The sequence below is a fragment of the Onychomys torridus genome, chromosome 5 (genome assembly GCF_903995425.1).
Source record: "Onychomys torridus chromosome 5, mOncTor1.1, whole genome shotgun sequence".
In the NCBI taxonomy this organism is placed as follows: Eukaryota; Metazoa; Chordata; class Mammalia; order Rodentia; family Cricetidae; genus Onychomys; species Onychomys torridus.
Genome location: NC_050447.1, coordinates 11,648,419 through 11,662,548, shown reverse-complemented (window position 1 = coordinate 11,662,548; position 14,130 = coordinate 11,648,419). Strand labels below are relative to the sequence as shown.

General features: G+C 47.3%; 1 protein-coding gene across 17 annotated transcripts in view; it reads right to left on the bottom strand.

Annotated features, from left to right (window-relative positions):
- The window catches only part of Cacna1a (calcium voltage-gated channel subunit alpha1 A), a 300,508-nt gene that overhangs the window by 103,795 nt on the left and 182,583 nt on the right, over nucleotides 1-14,130 (bottom strand). For 11 of the 17 annotated variants that reach the window (XM_036186919.1, XM_036186915.1, XM_036186917.1 and 8 more), the window contains 4 exons: nucleotides 12,041-12,144; nucleotides 9,643-9,758; nucleotides 6,292-6,348; nucleotides 4,438-4,533 (listed from right to left, as the gene is read on the bottom strand). In XM_036186919.1, coding sequence (XP_036042812.1) covers nucleotides 4,438-4,533; nucleotides 6,292-6,348; nucleotides 9,643-9,758; nucleotides 12,041-12,144 — 373 coding nt within the window. The remainder of the gene's footprint in view (nucleotides 1-4,437; nucleotides 4,534-6,291; nucleotides 6,349-9,642; nucleotides 9,759-12,040; nucleotides 12,145-14,130) is intronic. The other 6 variants (XM_036186905.1, XM_036186911.1, XM_036186912.1 and 3 more) reach the window with 3 other exon arrangements.

The following is a 14,130-nucleotide window of genomic DNA, read 5'->3' as shown; positions in this document are numbered from 1 at the left end:
CCACAACCACAGTTTCCTCCTTGGAGTTGGGGGATACCAGCTATCCCTTCTGGGTAGTCTAGGAAGCCAGTGGTTAGCATGGGCTCCCTTCCTTTGTGGCTGGGCGGATTTACTGCCTGGATGGAACCTGCCACAGAATATCAGGCCACAGATTGTGTTTGGAGTCCATTTAGAAAGTGGAAAGTCGTTGGCTTTTCTTAAAACAATTTTTTTTGTGTGTGTGAGTGTATGAAGCATACATGAATGCGTATGCACTCGTATACATGGTACATATATGGAGAACAACTGTGAGTGTCCATCCTCACCTTCACATTGTTTGAGAAGGACTTTTGTTTGTCGTTTATCTGAGACAGGGTCTCACTATGTAGCCCTGGCTGGCCTGGAACTCACTAAATACACTGGTGTGGTTCTAGACTCACAGAAATCCATCTGCCTCTGCTTCCCCAGTGCTGGTATTAGAGGTGTGTGCCACCATGCTCACTGAAACAGGGTCTTTTTGTTGTTCACTGGCAGCTAGGAGTGCACCCGTCTCCTACCTCACTGTAGAATTACAGACACATGCTACTAACTCTGGCTTCCCGTGGGTTCTGAGATTCAAACTCAGGTCCTCACACTTTCAAGGCAAGGCTTTACCCCTGAGCTATTTCCCAGCCTCAGTGGCTTTTAAATTTGTTTGGTTTTGTGGTGCCTGGTGCATTCTGAGCAAGCGCCCTGTGAGCCCCGCTCCAGCCCTTGCTCTTATTTATTCAAACAGAAGCCATCCTGCCAGAGCCACTGGGGCCTCCTGCACAAGACAGTAAGTCACTTCTGAAAAACTGACAGTTGGTGAAGGGGCCAGAGATGGAGCTGAGTGGGAGGGTGGGCTCCCAAGGCATTCACCAGGCTGTGCCCTCAGCTCTGCAAAAGCAAGCAAATAATAAAAGCTGCATGAACAGTAGGTCAAGGAACTGATCTATAGTTAAGTAATGTCAAATGATATATCATGAGTAAACCAGGAACATGACAGATTTATGCTCCTACCACGAGCATCCAAGAGTGTTGTTCCCCCTCATCCTTGTTGGCATGGGGTTGGATCACTTTTTCATGTCTATCAGAGCGAAGGATGAGACCTGAAACTCACTGAGTGGGCTCCTCTCTAATTCACAAGGTCTCAACTTGGGCTCCCACGTACATAGCAGCATCAACCAAGATGCTTGCCTATTAAGATAGAACACAGCAGAGAGTGTGGCCTGAAAGATGGCTCAGCAGATAAAGGTGCTTCTCATAAGGTCTGATGACTGGAGGTTGATTTCTAGGACCCACATGATGGAAAGACAGACCTACTTCCATAAGTTATCTTCTGCCTTCCACACATGTATGGTGACATGTATGCCTACATATGTATATGCACACATTTTTTTTTTTTTTTTTGAGACAAGGTCTTACTATGTAGCTTTGGCTGGCCTGAAACTCTAGGTAGCCCAGGCTGGCCTAGAACTCACAGATATCACAGAGAAAGAAAGAAAGAAAGGAAGGAAGGAAGGAAGGAAGGAAGGGAGGAAGGAAGGAAGGAAGGAAGGAAGGAAGGAAGGAGTCCTTAAGGCCAATTGACTGAATGCATGAAGCAAAAACAGACATTAGTGCCCTGGGATAACGTTCTTGTACACTGTAAAGATTTGTCACTTGAACTGGTTTAATAAAACACTGATAGGCCAGTAGCCAGGCAGGAAGTATAGGTGGGACAACCGGACTAGCAGAATTCTGGGAAGAGGAAGTGTAGAGCAGGGGGTCTGTAATTAATAGTAAGCCTCTTTGTGTTTATTTGGGACTGATAGGCTGCATACACAAAAAAATTGTGTTTTTAAAACTTCACCAAGTGTGCCCACAAATGGAAACAGAAGCAACAGTCATTATAAATCAAGTGTGTTTGGGCGGAAATTGAGAACACGTTTTAAAAACAGCATTACAAAACTACTTAACTGGGAGAGGGAATGTGAACGGCCAGGATGGGGAACAGTGAGAATCTGTGTCTGGACAAGTTCATGAATGAGCGTCCTGTTATTCAAGTGGAGGATGGTGTAGGGAGTTAGGAGCTGGGAAGCCATTCATATCTTTGATCCTGTAATTATCCCCAGGAGCACGCCCTTCGGTGTCGGGAGTAACTGTGAATGTGCACAGCAGGGTTCCACATCAGAGGAACTGGCAAGGAGGTGGTGTCATCTGGTGGAGCCACCCTCAGGGACCAGAGAGTTCTGAGAGGAGATGGTGATGTGGGTGAGACTCGAGGGCGTGTGTGCACAAATCCTCCATTGCTCTCCCAGACATCCCCAGTGCCTATGAAGCTTGGCCACCGTACCAGCCAGTGGTACAGCTGAAGAGATTCCTTTTCAACACAAGCCTTCAGCTCTCAACTCAAATGTCATCTCCTCTGAGAAGCCTTTCTTGACCATGCTCTGCCACATCAGAGTGGGCCAAGCCTGGGCTTCACCTCTACAGTGCCATTATTCTTTTGGAATAGAATTCTTCCCTAGTATGTGTTTTAAATTTTTAAAAATTGCATTACTGTTTGGAAGAGGTCACACATGTGCCACATGTGAAGGTCAGAGGACAGTTCCTTCCTACCACACAGGATCAAACTCAGGTCAAGCTTGGCAGCAAGCACTTTTGTCTGACAATCCATCTTATAACTCCCTTTGTTTATGTTCTAATGTGTGTGCTTGTGCTTGTGTGTGTGTGTATTTGCATGTTCATGTTTGTGTCTGTGTGGGTGGTCATTTGTGTGGAGGCTGGAGGACAGCTTGAGGTGGCATCCTTGAGAACCCTGTCACCTCCCTTGAGGTGAGTCTCTCACTGGCCTGGACTCAGTCATTTGGTTAGACTGGCTGGCCACCCTGTCACCAGCGCTGGATTACAAGTGCTCTGCTCTGTCCAGGTTTGATGTGGGTTCTGGGGTTGAACTCAAGTGTTTGTGCTTTTGAGGAAAGCACTTCACTGACTGAGCCATCCTCAGCCCCAAATCTCTTTTTATTGTGTGTTCCCATTGGGTGGCAACTTTCATGTAGGTGGATATTCTGCCTCTGTCTTGTGCTGAACCCAGTATGCACCTAGCACCATCCCAACCCAGCGACCAGTGACCCCAGACTGACATTCCTAACATGAACATACCAATGCAACCTTATATACAACACCATGTGTGAGAAAGTCCGTGTTGGCGCCGGCAAGACTCGGAACTCCAGAGAGCTGCCCTGTGTGACCTCCAAATCAGCACTGTGGCATGTGGGGCCTCCCCAATACATCATACACAACAAAATAATAAATAAGATGTAAACGTCTACATTGTTTCCTGTACAGAACTGCGTGTTCAAACTATAGTGTGATTTATCTACTGTGTGTCTATGTGTAATGTGCAGTGAGGGTGGAGGTCGGAGGACCTCTTGTGGGAGTCGGTTCTCTCTTTCACCACTGGGCATCTAATGCAGGTCATCAAGCTTTGTGGCAACACCTTTACCTGCTGAGCCATCTTGCCTGCCCACAAAATTGTTGTTGTTATTATTATTATACTATTCTTTAGAGAGTCACACACACCATGTGACTCTTGTTATCCTGGAAGTCACAGAGATCATGTCCTTGGATTAAATGCATGCACCACCACACCTGATCATACAAAAGCATTTTTTTTTTTAGATTTATTTATTATGTATACAGCATATATGACTGCAGGCCAGAAGAGGGCACCAGATCTCATTACAGATGGTTGTGAATTGAACTCAGGACCTCTAGAAGAGCAGTCAGTGCTCTTATCCTCTGAGCCATCTCTCCAGCCCACAAAAGCATTTTTAAAGGAGTCTAAAATTACCTTTAGTCTCTATGTATGAGAAATAAATAAATGTTCTGTTTAGACTTTGGTCCCACATCTAAGACACGACTCATATATATATATGGAAATATTCCCAATCTGGAAATGCCCAGAGTCTGAAACAGTTTGGATGTGGAGGTTTTTGTTTTGTTATGTTTATTTGTTTTTGAAACAGGGTCTCACTGTGTAGTCCAGCTGGCCTCTGACTCACAGATCCAGCCGCCTCTGCCTCCCAAGTGCTGACATCAAAGGTGTGTGTCACCACACCCTGCTATGCAGAGTATTTCAGAGTATGGACACTCAGCCATAATGGACTTAGCCAAGGTAACTAGGAGCCTGCTGGAGCTGGATGTAAATGAGTAAAGTCTGGACTTATGCCTACAGTAAAGTTATTTATGGGGTTCATTTAGTTGAGACATTACAATATTAGGAGACTGGACCCAGCCAGGTATGATAAACAAAACCAAAAAACCAAAGCACCAGGGATGCTATTTTCATCATAACATAACTTCCGGGACACTAGCACACCCAGCCGCCCAGCTCTAGGGCTCAGCCTTCCATTCCTGGGGGACGGATAGTGACTGGTGCAGAGGTGCACTCACCCACAGACGCGATGTCAGCCAGCTGGTCTTCGGCCTCCTCAGGGTTGAGCAGGTCCGTCTTGCTTTTCTTTAAGGTAGCTCTCCGCAGAGCTCCAACAAGGGAAACATGGCGAGAGAAGATGGCATTACCCTTTTATGCCAGGGTGGCAGCAGACACAGCGTACTGCCATGCCCCTGGTCCTCAGCATGCCCACTGTATTCATGTGCAAACCACCACTGGGGAAGGCAGGGGCTTCAGACAAGAGTCCAGTACTGTCCAGCCTCAGTCCAAAGCCCAGGCTTAGAAACACTGTAGTCAATCTAGTCAGTTATTATTATTTAAGTAACAATTATTATTGTATGTGCAGGGGTGCTTTGTCTGCATGTATGTCTGTGCAGCACATGTGTACAGTGCACACAGAGGTCAGAAGAAGGCATCAGATTCCTCGGGACTGGAGTTATAGAAGGTCTATAATGATCTACTATGTGGATGCTGGAAATTGAACCCAGGTCCTCTGGAAGAGCAGCCAGTGCTCTTAACTGCCAAGCATCTCTCCAGTCCCATCTGTTTTTTGAGATAGGGTCTCACTATGTAGCAGCCCTGGCTGCCTGGAACTCACAGAATTCACCCGCTTATGCCTCTGGAGTGCTGAGATTACAGGTGCACATCACCATGCTGGCTCTGGTCTATTTTAAAATTCAGAGCAGGGTTCACTTCCTAGAAGTCCTGGGACAGGAGGTTCACCTAACACACAAGTGCTGGACTAGCTGGGGCCGGGACAACTGTCCCATGCCAAGGCTTGCCAGCGGATATACGCTCTAACAGAGACTTAGAATGCCCACAGGGAATCACTTTCTACTCCTAAATAAAAGATCCAGGGTTCTTGATTTCTTTTTGTCATCTTGCTATTTAATTTTTTTTCCTAATTGTTTTTGTTGCTACACAACATAGTTGGTTTTTAAGAAAAGATTTAAGAAGAAATCAAGTGCACAAGAATGGCCAGAAGAGAGGGTCAGATCCTCTGGAACTGGAGAGACAGGTGTCCTGAGTCACTTGATGTGAGTGCTGGGAAAGGAACCTGGGTCCTCTGGAAGTGTGGCGAGAGCTCTTAACAAGATCCATCTCTCCAGGCTTCCCCGCCATAGCAGGACATATTCACACGCCTGTGACACTGCACCAGACTCACACCTGTCCTCTACTGCTCCCCTGAACTGTACACACTGGCAAGGAGGGCAGGACCTAGGGAGCAGCTGAGCTGCGGGGATCTGGCTGGTTGGAGTGACCATTTCCATCAGGGACAGTGGGGTGGACACTCATCTATGTTCTCTCTCTCGTGGCTGTCATGGTATTGCTGAGGGTGAAACCAGGACTTTATGTAAGTGCCCTGCTACCAGTCTGCACCTCCAGCCAGGAGATGGAACTCTTCCCTCATTATCACGAGTGTGTGTGTGTGTGTGTGTGTGTGTGTGTGTGTGTGTGCACGCTTCTGCCTTGTGGGTTCTGGGGATGGAACTCAGGCCATTAAAGCTTGGACACAGATGCCTTTATCCACTGAGCCATCTCACCAGCTCTATTACGTCCACTTTACAGAAGGGAAAAAAAAATGCTGGGCACACAGTTAAAGGGGGAAAGGGGAAGGCAGGAATGGAACCGGCCACCACCAAATCCCCCTGTCTACCCCCACCCTCACCCAGCCTCCAGGTTCTGAAATTCCTCCCAGAGGCCCGTTCTTCCATTACTCAAACCTTGCACAGCCCAGCCTCATATCCTCCTGGCCTGGACTACTATACCTTCTAGAACCAGTCACCTGTGCCCAGCTCCAGCCAACCCCACTCCCCTGGGACCCGCCTTCATGCTGGGCTCAGAGCAGTTACCATCAAAAGGGTGCCTCTGCTCCAAGTCAGTCTCGTCCTCCGCGAGGATCACCTCTTCTGAGGAGAAGAACAGAGTTAAGGTCCTGCCTGAAGGGCTTTCCAGGGTATGGACCCTCAAGGACTGTGAAGAAAGGACCCCAGCCACACCCACCACCCCTGGCTAACAGTACAGTCCAACCAGCCTGATCCAGGCAGCTTAGCTGCTTCCTGCATCCTGGCTTTACCTAGCAGAGGGTCCAATTGGCAGAAGTAGTTTGGATATGATTTAGGCGCAGCTGGGCTCCACACTGTGGGACAGTGCTCTGGGGAGGAGGGACTTTAAGAGGCAGTTTCTTAAGTTACGTGATGTGAGTCCTTGGAAGGAGTTAAGAAGGCTCTCATGGGACATCTGAGCTCTTTGTACAAACCAGCTGTCAGGGAAAGCCTGTCCCAGCTCCACCATGTCCACCACAGATCTAGAGTCGTCACCAGGCTGAGTCAGTCCCTTTGGAGCCATGACCTTGAACCTTAGTTCTGTGGTCCGATGTGAAACATTTGAACCCTTGGTCCCCAGTTGGTGGTAGTGTTTGGGAAGGTTGCCATGGAGGAAGTGAGTCACCGGGGGTGGGTCTTCAGGCTCATAGCCAAGCCCCACACCTTGTTCTGGTTCTGCTTGCTTGCTGAGTGTGAATGTCACGTACTCAGCCAGCCTCCTGCTCCTGCCCTTCCTGCTGCCACGTCTACCCACCATGACAGACTATCGCTCTGGAGATGTGAGCCAAAATAAACCCATTCTCCCTTAAATGGCTTTTATCACAGCGAGGGGAAAGTAACAGATACTCAGAAACTGTTCATCTCACCTCTTCATGACACTGTCTGCCTCAGGTACTTTGTTACAACTACCACTGGGTTACCACAGCACAGTGGCTCACCTCAGCCCTGCTCCATCTGCCCCCTGCCCCCCCCCCCTTCTCCAGGGATACCAGTTTTTCTCTTTCTGCTCCGGGGGGCTCTGCACTTGCTCCTCCCTCTTCTCCAACCTCTCTCCTACTCAGCATCCCTAGAGCCGCGTTTCACTTCCTGTCAAGGCGACCTCAGCTGTCCACCTGACCCCAGCTGTTCCCCACCAGCCACCTTGCCTTTTCTCCTCCCTATTCTGTATGTGAGACGGTCTCACTGTGTAGCCCAGGCTGGCCTCACACTCCTGATCCTCCAGCTTCACTGACCAGTGCTGAGGTGACAAATGTGTACCATCCTGCCTGGTCATGTTTCCCTTCTTAGCTCTTGGTGGGGAGCCGTGCCTCTCACTAGCCAGCAGCAGGGATTTGCCACATTCTCAGTGTGTACAGTGGTGCATGGCACAGAGCAGGTGCCTGGTAAATAAATATAGGCCTATTGACTGTCACATGCTGCTCTGAGCATCTCAGCTTGGTTGTCTTATTGAATCCTCAACAGCCCTGTGGGCAGGTGGTCTGCTCACCACAGACATGAGTTCTGCCTCCATGGATTGAACCCAACACAGACCTGAAACACTTTGGCAAAAACACATCTATATGTCTCAGAATAATCGGTTAAGATGTGGTGTATTTTTTTTATCATTGCATTTGTTTAACTCTGCCAAGCTGTGTTACTGTGCCTGCCTAAAACACCTGATTGGTCTAATAAAGAGCTAAACAGCCAATGGGTAGGCAGGAGAGAGGGATAGGTGGGGCTGCCAGGCAGAGAGAATAAATAGGAGGAGAAATCTAGGGAAGGGAAGAGAGGAGCGAGAAAAGGAGGAGAGGAGGATGCCAGGGGCCAGCTACCCAGCTACCCAGCCACCCAGCCACCCAGCCACTCAACCTGTCATGGAGTAAGAAGGAAGAACGACATACAGAACAAAGAAAGGTAGAAAGCCCAGAGGTGAAATGTAGAAGAAGAGAAACAGGTTAATTTAAGTTAGAAAAGCTGGCTAGAAACAAGCCAAGCTAAGCTAAGGTCGGGCATTCATAAGTAAGAATAAGCCACATATTTATTTGGCAGCTGGGTGGTGGGCCCCCAAAGAGCAAACAACCAAAAGACCAAAACCTTAAAACAAAAAACCAAAAAACAAAACGAAAGAAAGAAAGAAACAAACAAAAACCCAAGTATATCTATACCTAACGTTTACAGACATTTTCCTTGTCATTCCCTAACAATACACAGCTACCTTAGGCACTAAGTTACTGTGAGTCAGAAGAGCCCACAGGAGGTGGTGCAAAGGTTGTACAGATAGAACAGTCACTTTCTGTGCAGGGCATCTGCTGATATTAGTGTCTACGGGGTCCTGAAGCCAATCACCCAGATTGCCACTGGATTACTTCACCCTCATTAGCTTCATTTAACAGTTAAGGCAACTGAGTCACAGGTGATGTTCAGGGCTAAGAAGAGATGACAATGGGACATGTGCCCATGTTGGTTTAAAACATGACCAGGGTAAACCGGGTGAGGCAAAGCAGGAGGACCAGGAGTTCAAGGCCCCCTTGGCTAGTTTGAGACTAGTCTGGGCTACATGAGGCCCCGTCTCAAAAACACAAAGACTTCATCAAAGTGGCTTTTCTTTCCTTGCTTTTTTCCCCCCTTTTGGTAGGTCTCACTATATAGCCCAGGTTAGCTTCAAACATAATCTTCCTGTCTTAGCCTCACGTGACAGTTGGTTTCTATGTCAACTTGCCACAATTATCACTTGAGTGGGAAGCCTCGCTTGAGGAATTGGTGTGGGAAGAACAGGGTAGCAGCCCAGATAACAAAGGAGTATCAGGAGGAAGGCTGTCTGGCCTTCTCTCTCATAGGAGTCAATCTTTTCTTCATTTGCTGCTGCTGATTCCTTCGCTGACATCAGAGCTGGCATTTCCAGGCTCCCATCCCTGACTGAGGACAAGCGACTCTCCAGAAACATTTCAGGTTTTTGGTACCAGGCAGGGACTGCCAAGGCACCCAACCCTGTGGATGGAGGAGCTCCTGGGTCCCTGGGCTTTGCAGTGTGGAGAGCAAGCCAGTACCCAGTGTCCCTGCATACTCCTCCCTGGCCTCTGCTTCAGTTCCTGCCTCCAGGTTTCTGCCTCGAGCATGTGCCCTTAACTTCCAACTTGACGGGCTGTAAAGTATAAGCTAAAGTCCAGCCTTTTGGTCATGGTGCTTGTCACAGCAAGAGTGACTGTGGTGGCTACAGGGGTGTCTAGCAGGCCCTGCTCTGCTGTGGATTCTTACTGCTGAAATCTGAGGCCAGCAATCTGGATCTGCTTTCTTCTCACATGGTCACCCTCCCTAGGCTTCTTCAAAGTGCAGGTGTGACTCTGGGTTGTCCATGGCCCAAGATGTTCATCCCTAGACCCCAGGATGAAAGGACCTCACCTGCTTTTGAGATCCACTCCATGTATCCATTGAGCTCACGTTCAATCTGCTGTTGTCTCCTGAGCTTCAAAAAAGCCCTCCGGTTCTCCACACGTTCCCTTTCTTTGGCAAACTCCCTGCAGAATCACAAGCCAGAGGGTGGTGGTGATGTTACTTGATTGGTAAACACCTGTTGATCATGCACAGAGTCCTGGGTTCCCTCCCCAGCACACCATAAACAGGGCATAGTAGTGCATGCCTGTTATCACAGCACTCAGAAGATGGAGACAGGAGAATCATAAACTCAAGGTCATCCTTGACTAGGCTACATGAGACCCTGTCTTAAAAAATAAACTAACTGAAAAAACAAAAAACAAAACACCACTCTCTTGACTCCCCCACCAAAAAAAACCAAAACAGATTCTGTTGTTAGGAAAAAATTTAAGAAGCCATGTGTGTTTGGGGGTTCGGTGAAGGGCAGTGGTTCTCAACACGGAAGTCAGTCCTCTAGGAGGCAATCCTAATCTTTCAGGGCTGGCTATTTCTGACAGTGCACACACTTCCCAATGTTCCCACACGTCTGGATCTGATCCCTCCCCACAGAGTCCTCTGCTAACCCATCCAGCCCCCTTCTGTCGGCAGGCTCTCCTCCCTCCTCTGGGTCACAGGGAAGCCATCTTGTGAGTATCAGGCACTCATCTTGAGACATCAACTATCTGCCAACAGAAGCCTTAGGTAAGGATCTCAGAGTGGGAACCTGGAAGAATCCAAGGTTGCTACTGGCAGCATGGAGCTACATTAGGAGCTCCCACACTTCTTTGGTGAGAAATACAAAGTCTATTTATAATTAAATTTTTTTTATTAATTAAAGCAATTTTGGGATTTGGGGACCATTGTATTAGAAGGATGCATTTAACATACTTATTTACGTGTGTGTGTGTGTGTGTGTGTGTGTGTGTGTGTGTGTGTGTGTATACTAGGCTTGTGCAGATGCCCTTGGAGTCAGACTCCTTACAGCTGGAGCTACAGGTAACCAAGCTGTCCAGTGTGGACACTGGACACTGAACTTGGGTCCTCTGCAACAGCAGTAATCGCTCTTAGTGTTCCAGCTTAGTGTTTTGCCTGCATGCACGTATGAGCATCAGGTATGTGCCTGGTGCTGGAGGAGGTCAGAATAGGGCATCAGATCTCTGGGAACTGTTTCTGGACGGCTGTGGGTCATATAGGTGATGGGAACCAAGCCCATGTCCTTAACTGCTGACTTCTCTCTCCAGCCCCTCCTTTTTTGAGACAGGGTCCCATTATGTGTTCCAGTCTGGCCTTGAACTCTCAGAGATCTACTTGCTTTTGCCTCCAGAGTACTGGGATCAAAGACATGCATCAACATAACCAGCCTATCAGTATGCAAGCTTGACTGCAGGGCCCTCCCTCCAGTCCCAAGGAAAATGAATGTTTGGATTATATATATTGTTGTCATTGTTTGGTTTTTATGACACAGAGTCTCACTCTGTAACCCCGTTTGGCCTGGAACTGACTATGAAGTAAATTTGAGGCAATTCTTCTGTCTCAACTTCCTGAGTGCTGGGATTATGTGTGTGAGTCAACACCCATAGCTTCATAGCTTGCTATTTATTTTATTTATTTTTTTAAATATTTATTTTATTTGCATTTTATGTGTATGGGTGTTTTGCTTGCATGTATGCCTGTGTACTATGTATGTGCCTGGTAACTAGAGGTCAAAAGAAGTTGTTTAATTCCCTGGAACTAGAGTTAAAGATGGTTGTTAATGTCCATCTGGGTTAACCTAGGTCCTTTGGAAAAACAGCTAGTGCTCTTAACTACTGAGCCATTTCTCTACCTCTTATTTTTTTTGAGGTAGTGTTTTGTTCTAAAGCCTGGGACAACTTGGAGCTCATGATCCTCTTGCCTTGGCTGCCTATGCTGGGATCACAAACTTGTGCCACCACACATGGTTTGTGTACTGTGATTATTATCATGAAAGAAGAAACCCCAAGTATTGGTTTTTTTTTTAAATTATTCTTTCTCATATTTATTTATTTTTATTTTATGTGTATTGATACTTTGTCTGAATGTATGTCTGTGCACCACAGGTATATAGTACCCACAGAGGCCAGAAGAGTGTGTTGAATTTCCCAAATCTGAAGCTACAGACAGCTCTCAGCTGCCATGTGGGTGCCGTGACCTGAACCCGGGTCCTCTGGAAGAGCAGCGAGTGTTCTCAAACCCTGAGCATCTCTCCAGTCCCCCATAGTATTGATTTTATAAAATTTGTAAGTTTCCTCATTGGTTGACCCTAGCAGTATACAATCCATGCAGCTGGCCTGCTAGTGACTGAAGACCAGAAAGGAGTCTATTCATTAGGAAGGGTGGGATGGAGGGTGGAGTAGCAGAGACTTACCCAGACAGCACACCCAGCACGAGGTTCAGCATAAAAAAGGAGCCGATGATGATGAGGGGAATGAAGTACAACCAGTTCCAAGTGTTCCCTGAGGCATCGTTGCTCTGCAGAGTGCAAAGAGGGAAACCATGTGAAATGGGAGGCCCAGGTGGGACAGAGGAAGAGGAACAGGGTTAGCTTCACTTCCGTGATTTTGTCTCAAATGTTCTTGTGGAGTCCTGGTACTCTGGAAGCCAAGTGAGGGACAAAGAGTAAAGTTTAGATGGTGGGGAGTATCACCAAGGTACCACCAGGGAACAAAGCTCTCTCATGTCACACACAGCTCTCAAGATGTCTGAGAGCTGAGGTGATGCCTAAGAGGATTTTGAACCTGAGTCTGAAATGAGAAGGAAGCGTGTGCGCGCACACACACACACACACACACACACACACACACACACACACGCATGCACACACATACACAGACACACACACACACACACACACACACGTGCACGCACGCACACATGCACACTCATACACACACGCACACCACTGAAATGCAGACAGGAATGATCCCTAGATCCAACACTTGTCTTTACACAGTCACCATTTCCCCTTAGAGGATGCACGTGGCTACAGAGTCTCATGGTCCGGTGAATTCAGAACCACAAGCCTATTCCTCAAGTATCTCCTCCACTCCTGAATGTGATGAGAATCAGAACAACACAAAACCATCTCTAGGAAGTGCCCAGCTAATTCTGCAGGGGGGAGGAGTCACAGATAGAACACTCTTGAAATGGAGAACAGAAAACTGAAAGAGGAGAATGAGAGGAAAAGAAGATGAAGACAGAAAATGAAGAGGATGAAGAAGGGAGGGAAGGAGGTGGATGAGAGGGAAAAGGAGAGTTGGCTGTAGGGAATGAGTGGTATGAGCACTAAGTGAGCATTTACTATGTGCCTGTCCTCCTCTAAATATATCACTTATATTAATTCACTTGTCTCCTCTTCAAGAGGCCCTGTGTAATCACCATGTGCATTTTTTACATGGAATGAAGACAGAGAGACAAACAACCAGCCTAGAGTCACAGAGTGCCAGATGTGGGTTTTGAATATCCAAAGCTGTGGACCTGACCTGTGTCCTAGAGAAGATTCTCCTACAGTCTAGGGATGGTGGATCCTCCCAGTGGTTGATCACCTGTAGCACTTGGGAAAGCCATTAAGTGTGGTTTTAAAAGCTCATCTTTATAAGTAAGCACAAATATTATAGGAGGATAGCTAAAATGAGAAAGACTGACATCACTGTCACTGGTGAGGCTGAGGACCAACTGGAACTTTCAGGTCCTGTGGCTGCTGTAACAAAAGTCACAAATTGGATGACTTTAAAAATGGAAATTTATCTCACAGGTCTGTAGAGTGGAATTTTAAGGTCAATTTGTGGGTATGGTTGGTTTTTCTGAAGGCTGGGAGAGGATCTGTTTCCTGTCTCTCTCCAGGCATCTGGTACTTTTCTGGCCATCTTGTGTCACCCAGTTCCAACTCTGCCTTCATCTTAACATAGCCTGCTTCCTATGTGTGTCTGTGGCTGTATTTACCCTTTTCAAAAAGACATCAGTCATACTGGTTTAGCATCTACTGACCCCAATGTAATGAATTACATGTGCAGTGACTATTTCCAAATCAAGACACATTCTGAGCTACTGGGGTGGTAGTAAGATTTTCACTATGGCTTGTTGTCATTGTTTGCTTTTGTTTTTGTGGTGCTGGGGATGAAATCTAGTGTCTTGTGCATGTGACACAAGTACTCTAGAACTGAGTCACACACCCAGATCTGTTTGTTTTCTCAGGAAGAGTATCATAATGGAGTCCAGGCTGACCTCTAATCCTTGATCTTGCTGCCTGGGGTGACAGCTAGGCACCAGTACACCAAGATAACATAAATTTTGAGAGGACAGAGCACTCTGAGAACTAACAGTTTCTACTCAAACTGATGGGTGTATCAGCAAGCCCTAGCTATGCCACTCCCTGATGGCAATGGAAATTGAAGCTATGTACATCCACCCATGCACAAGAATGCTCACACTGACCACCAGAAGAATGCCCCAAGCTGC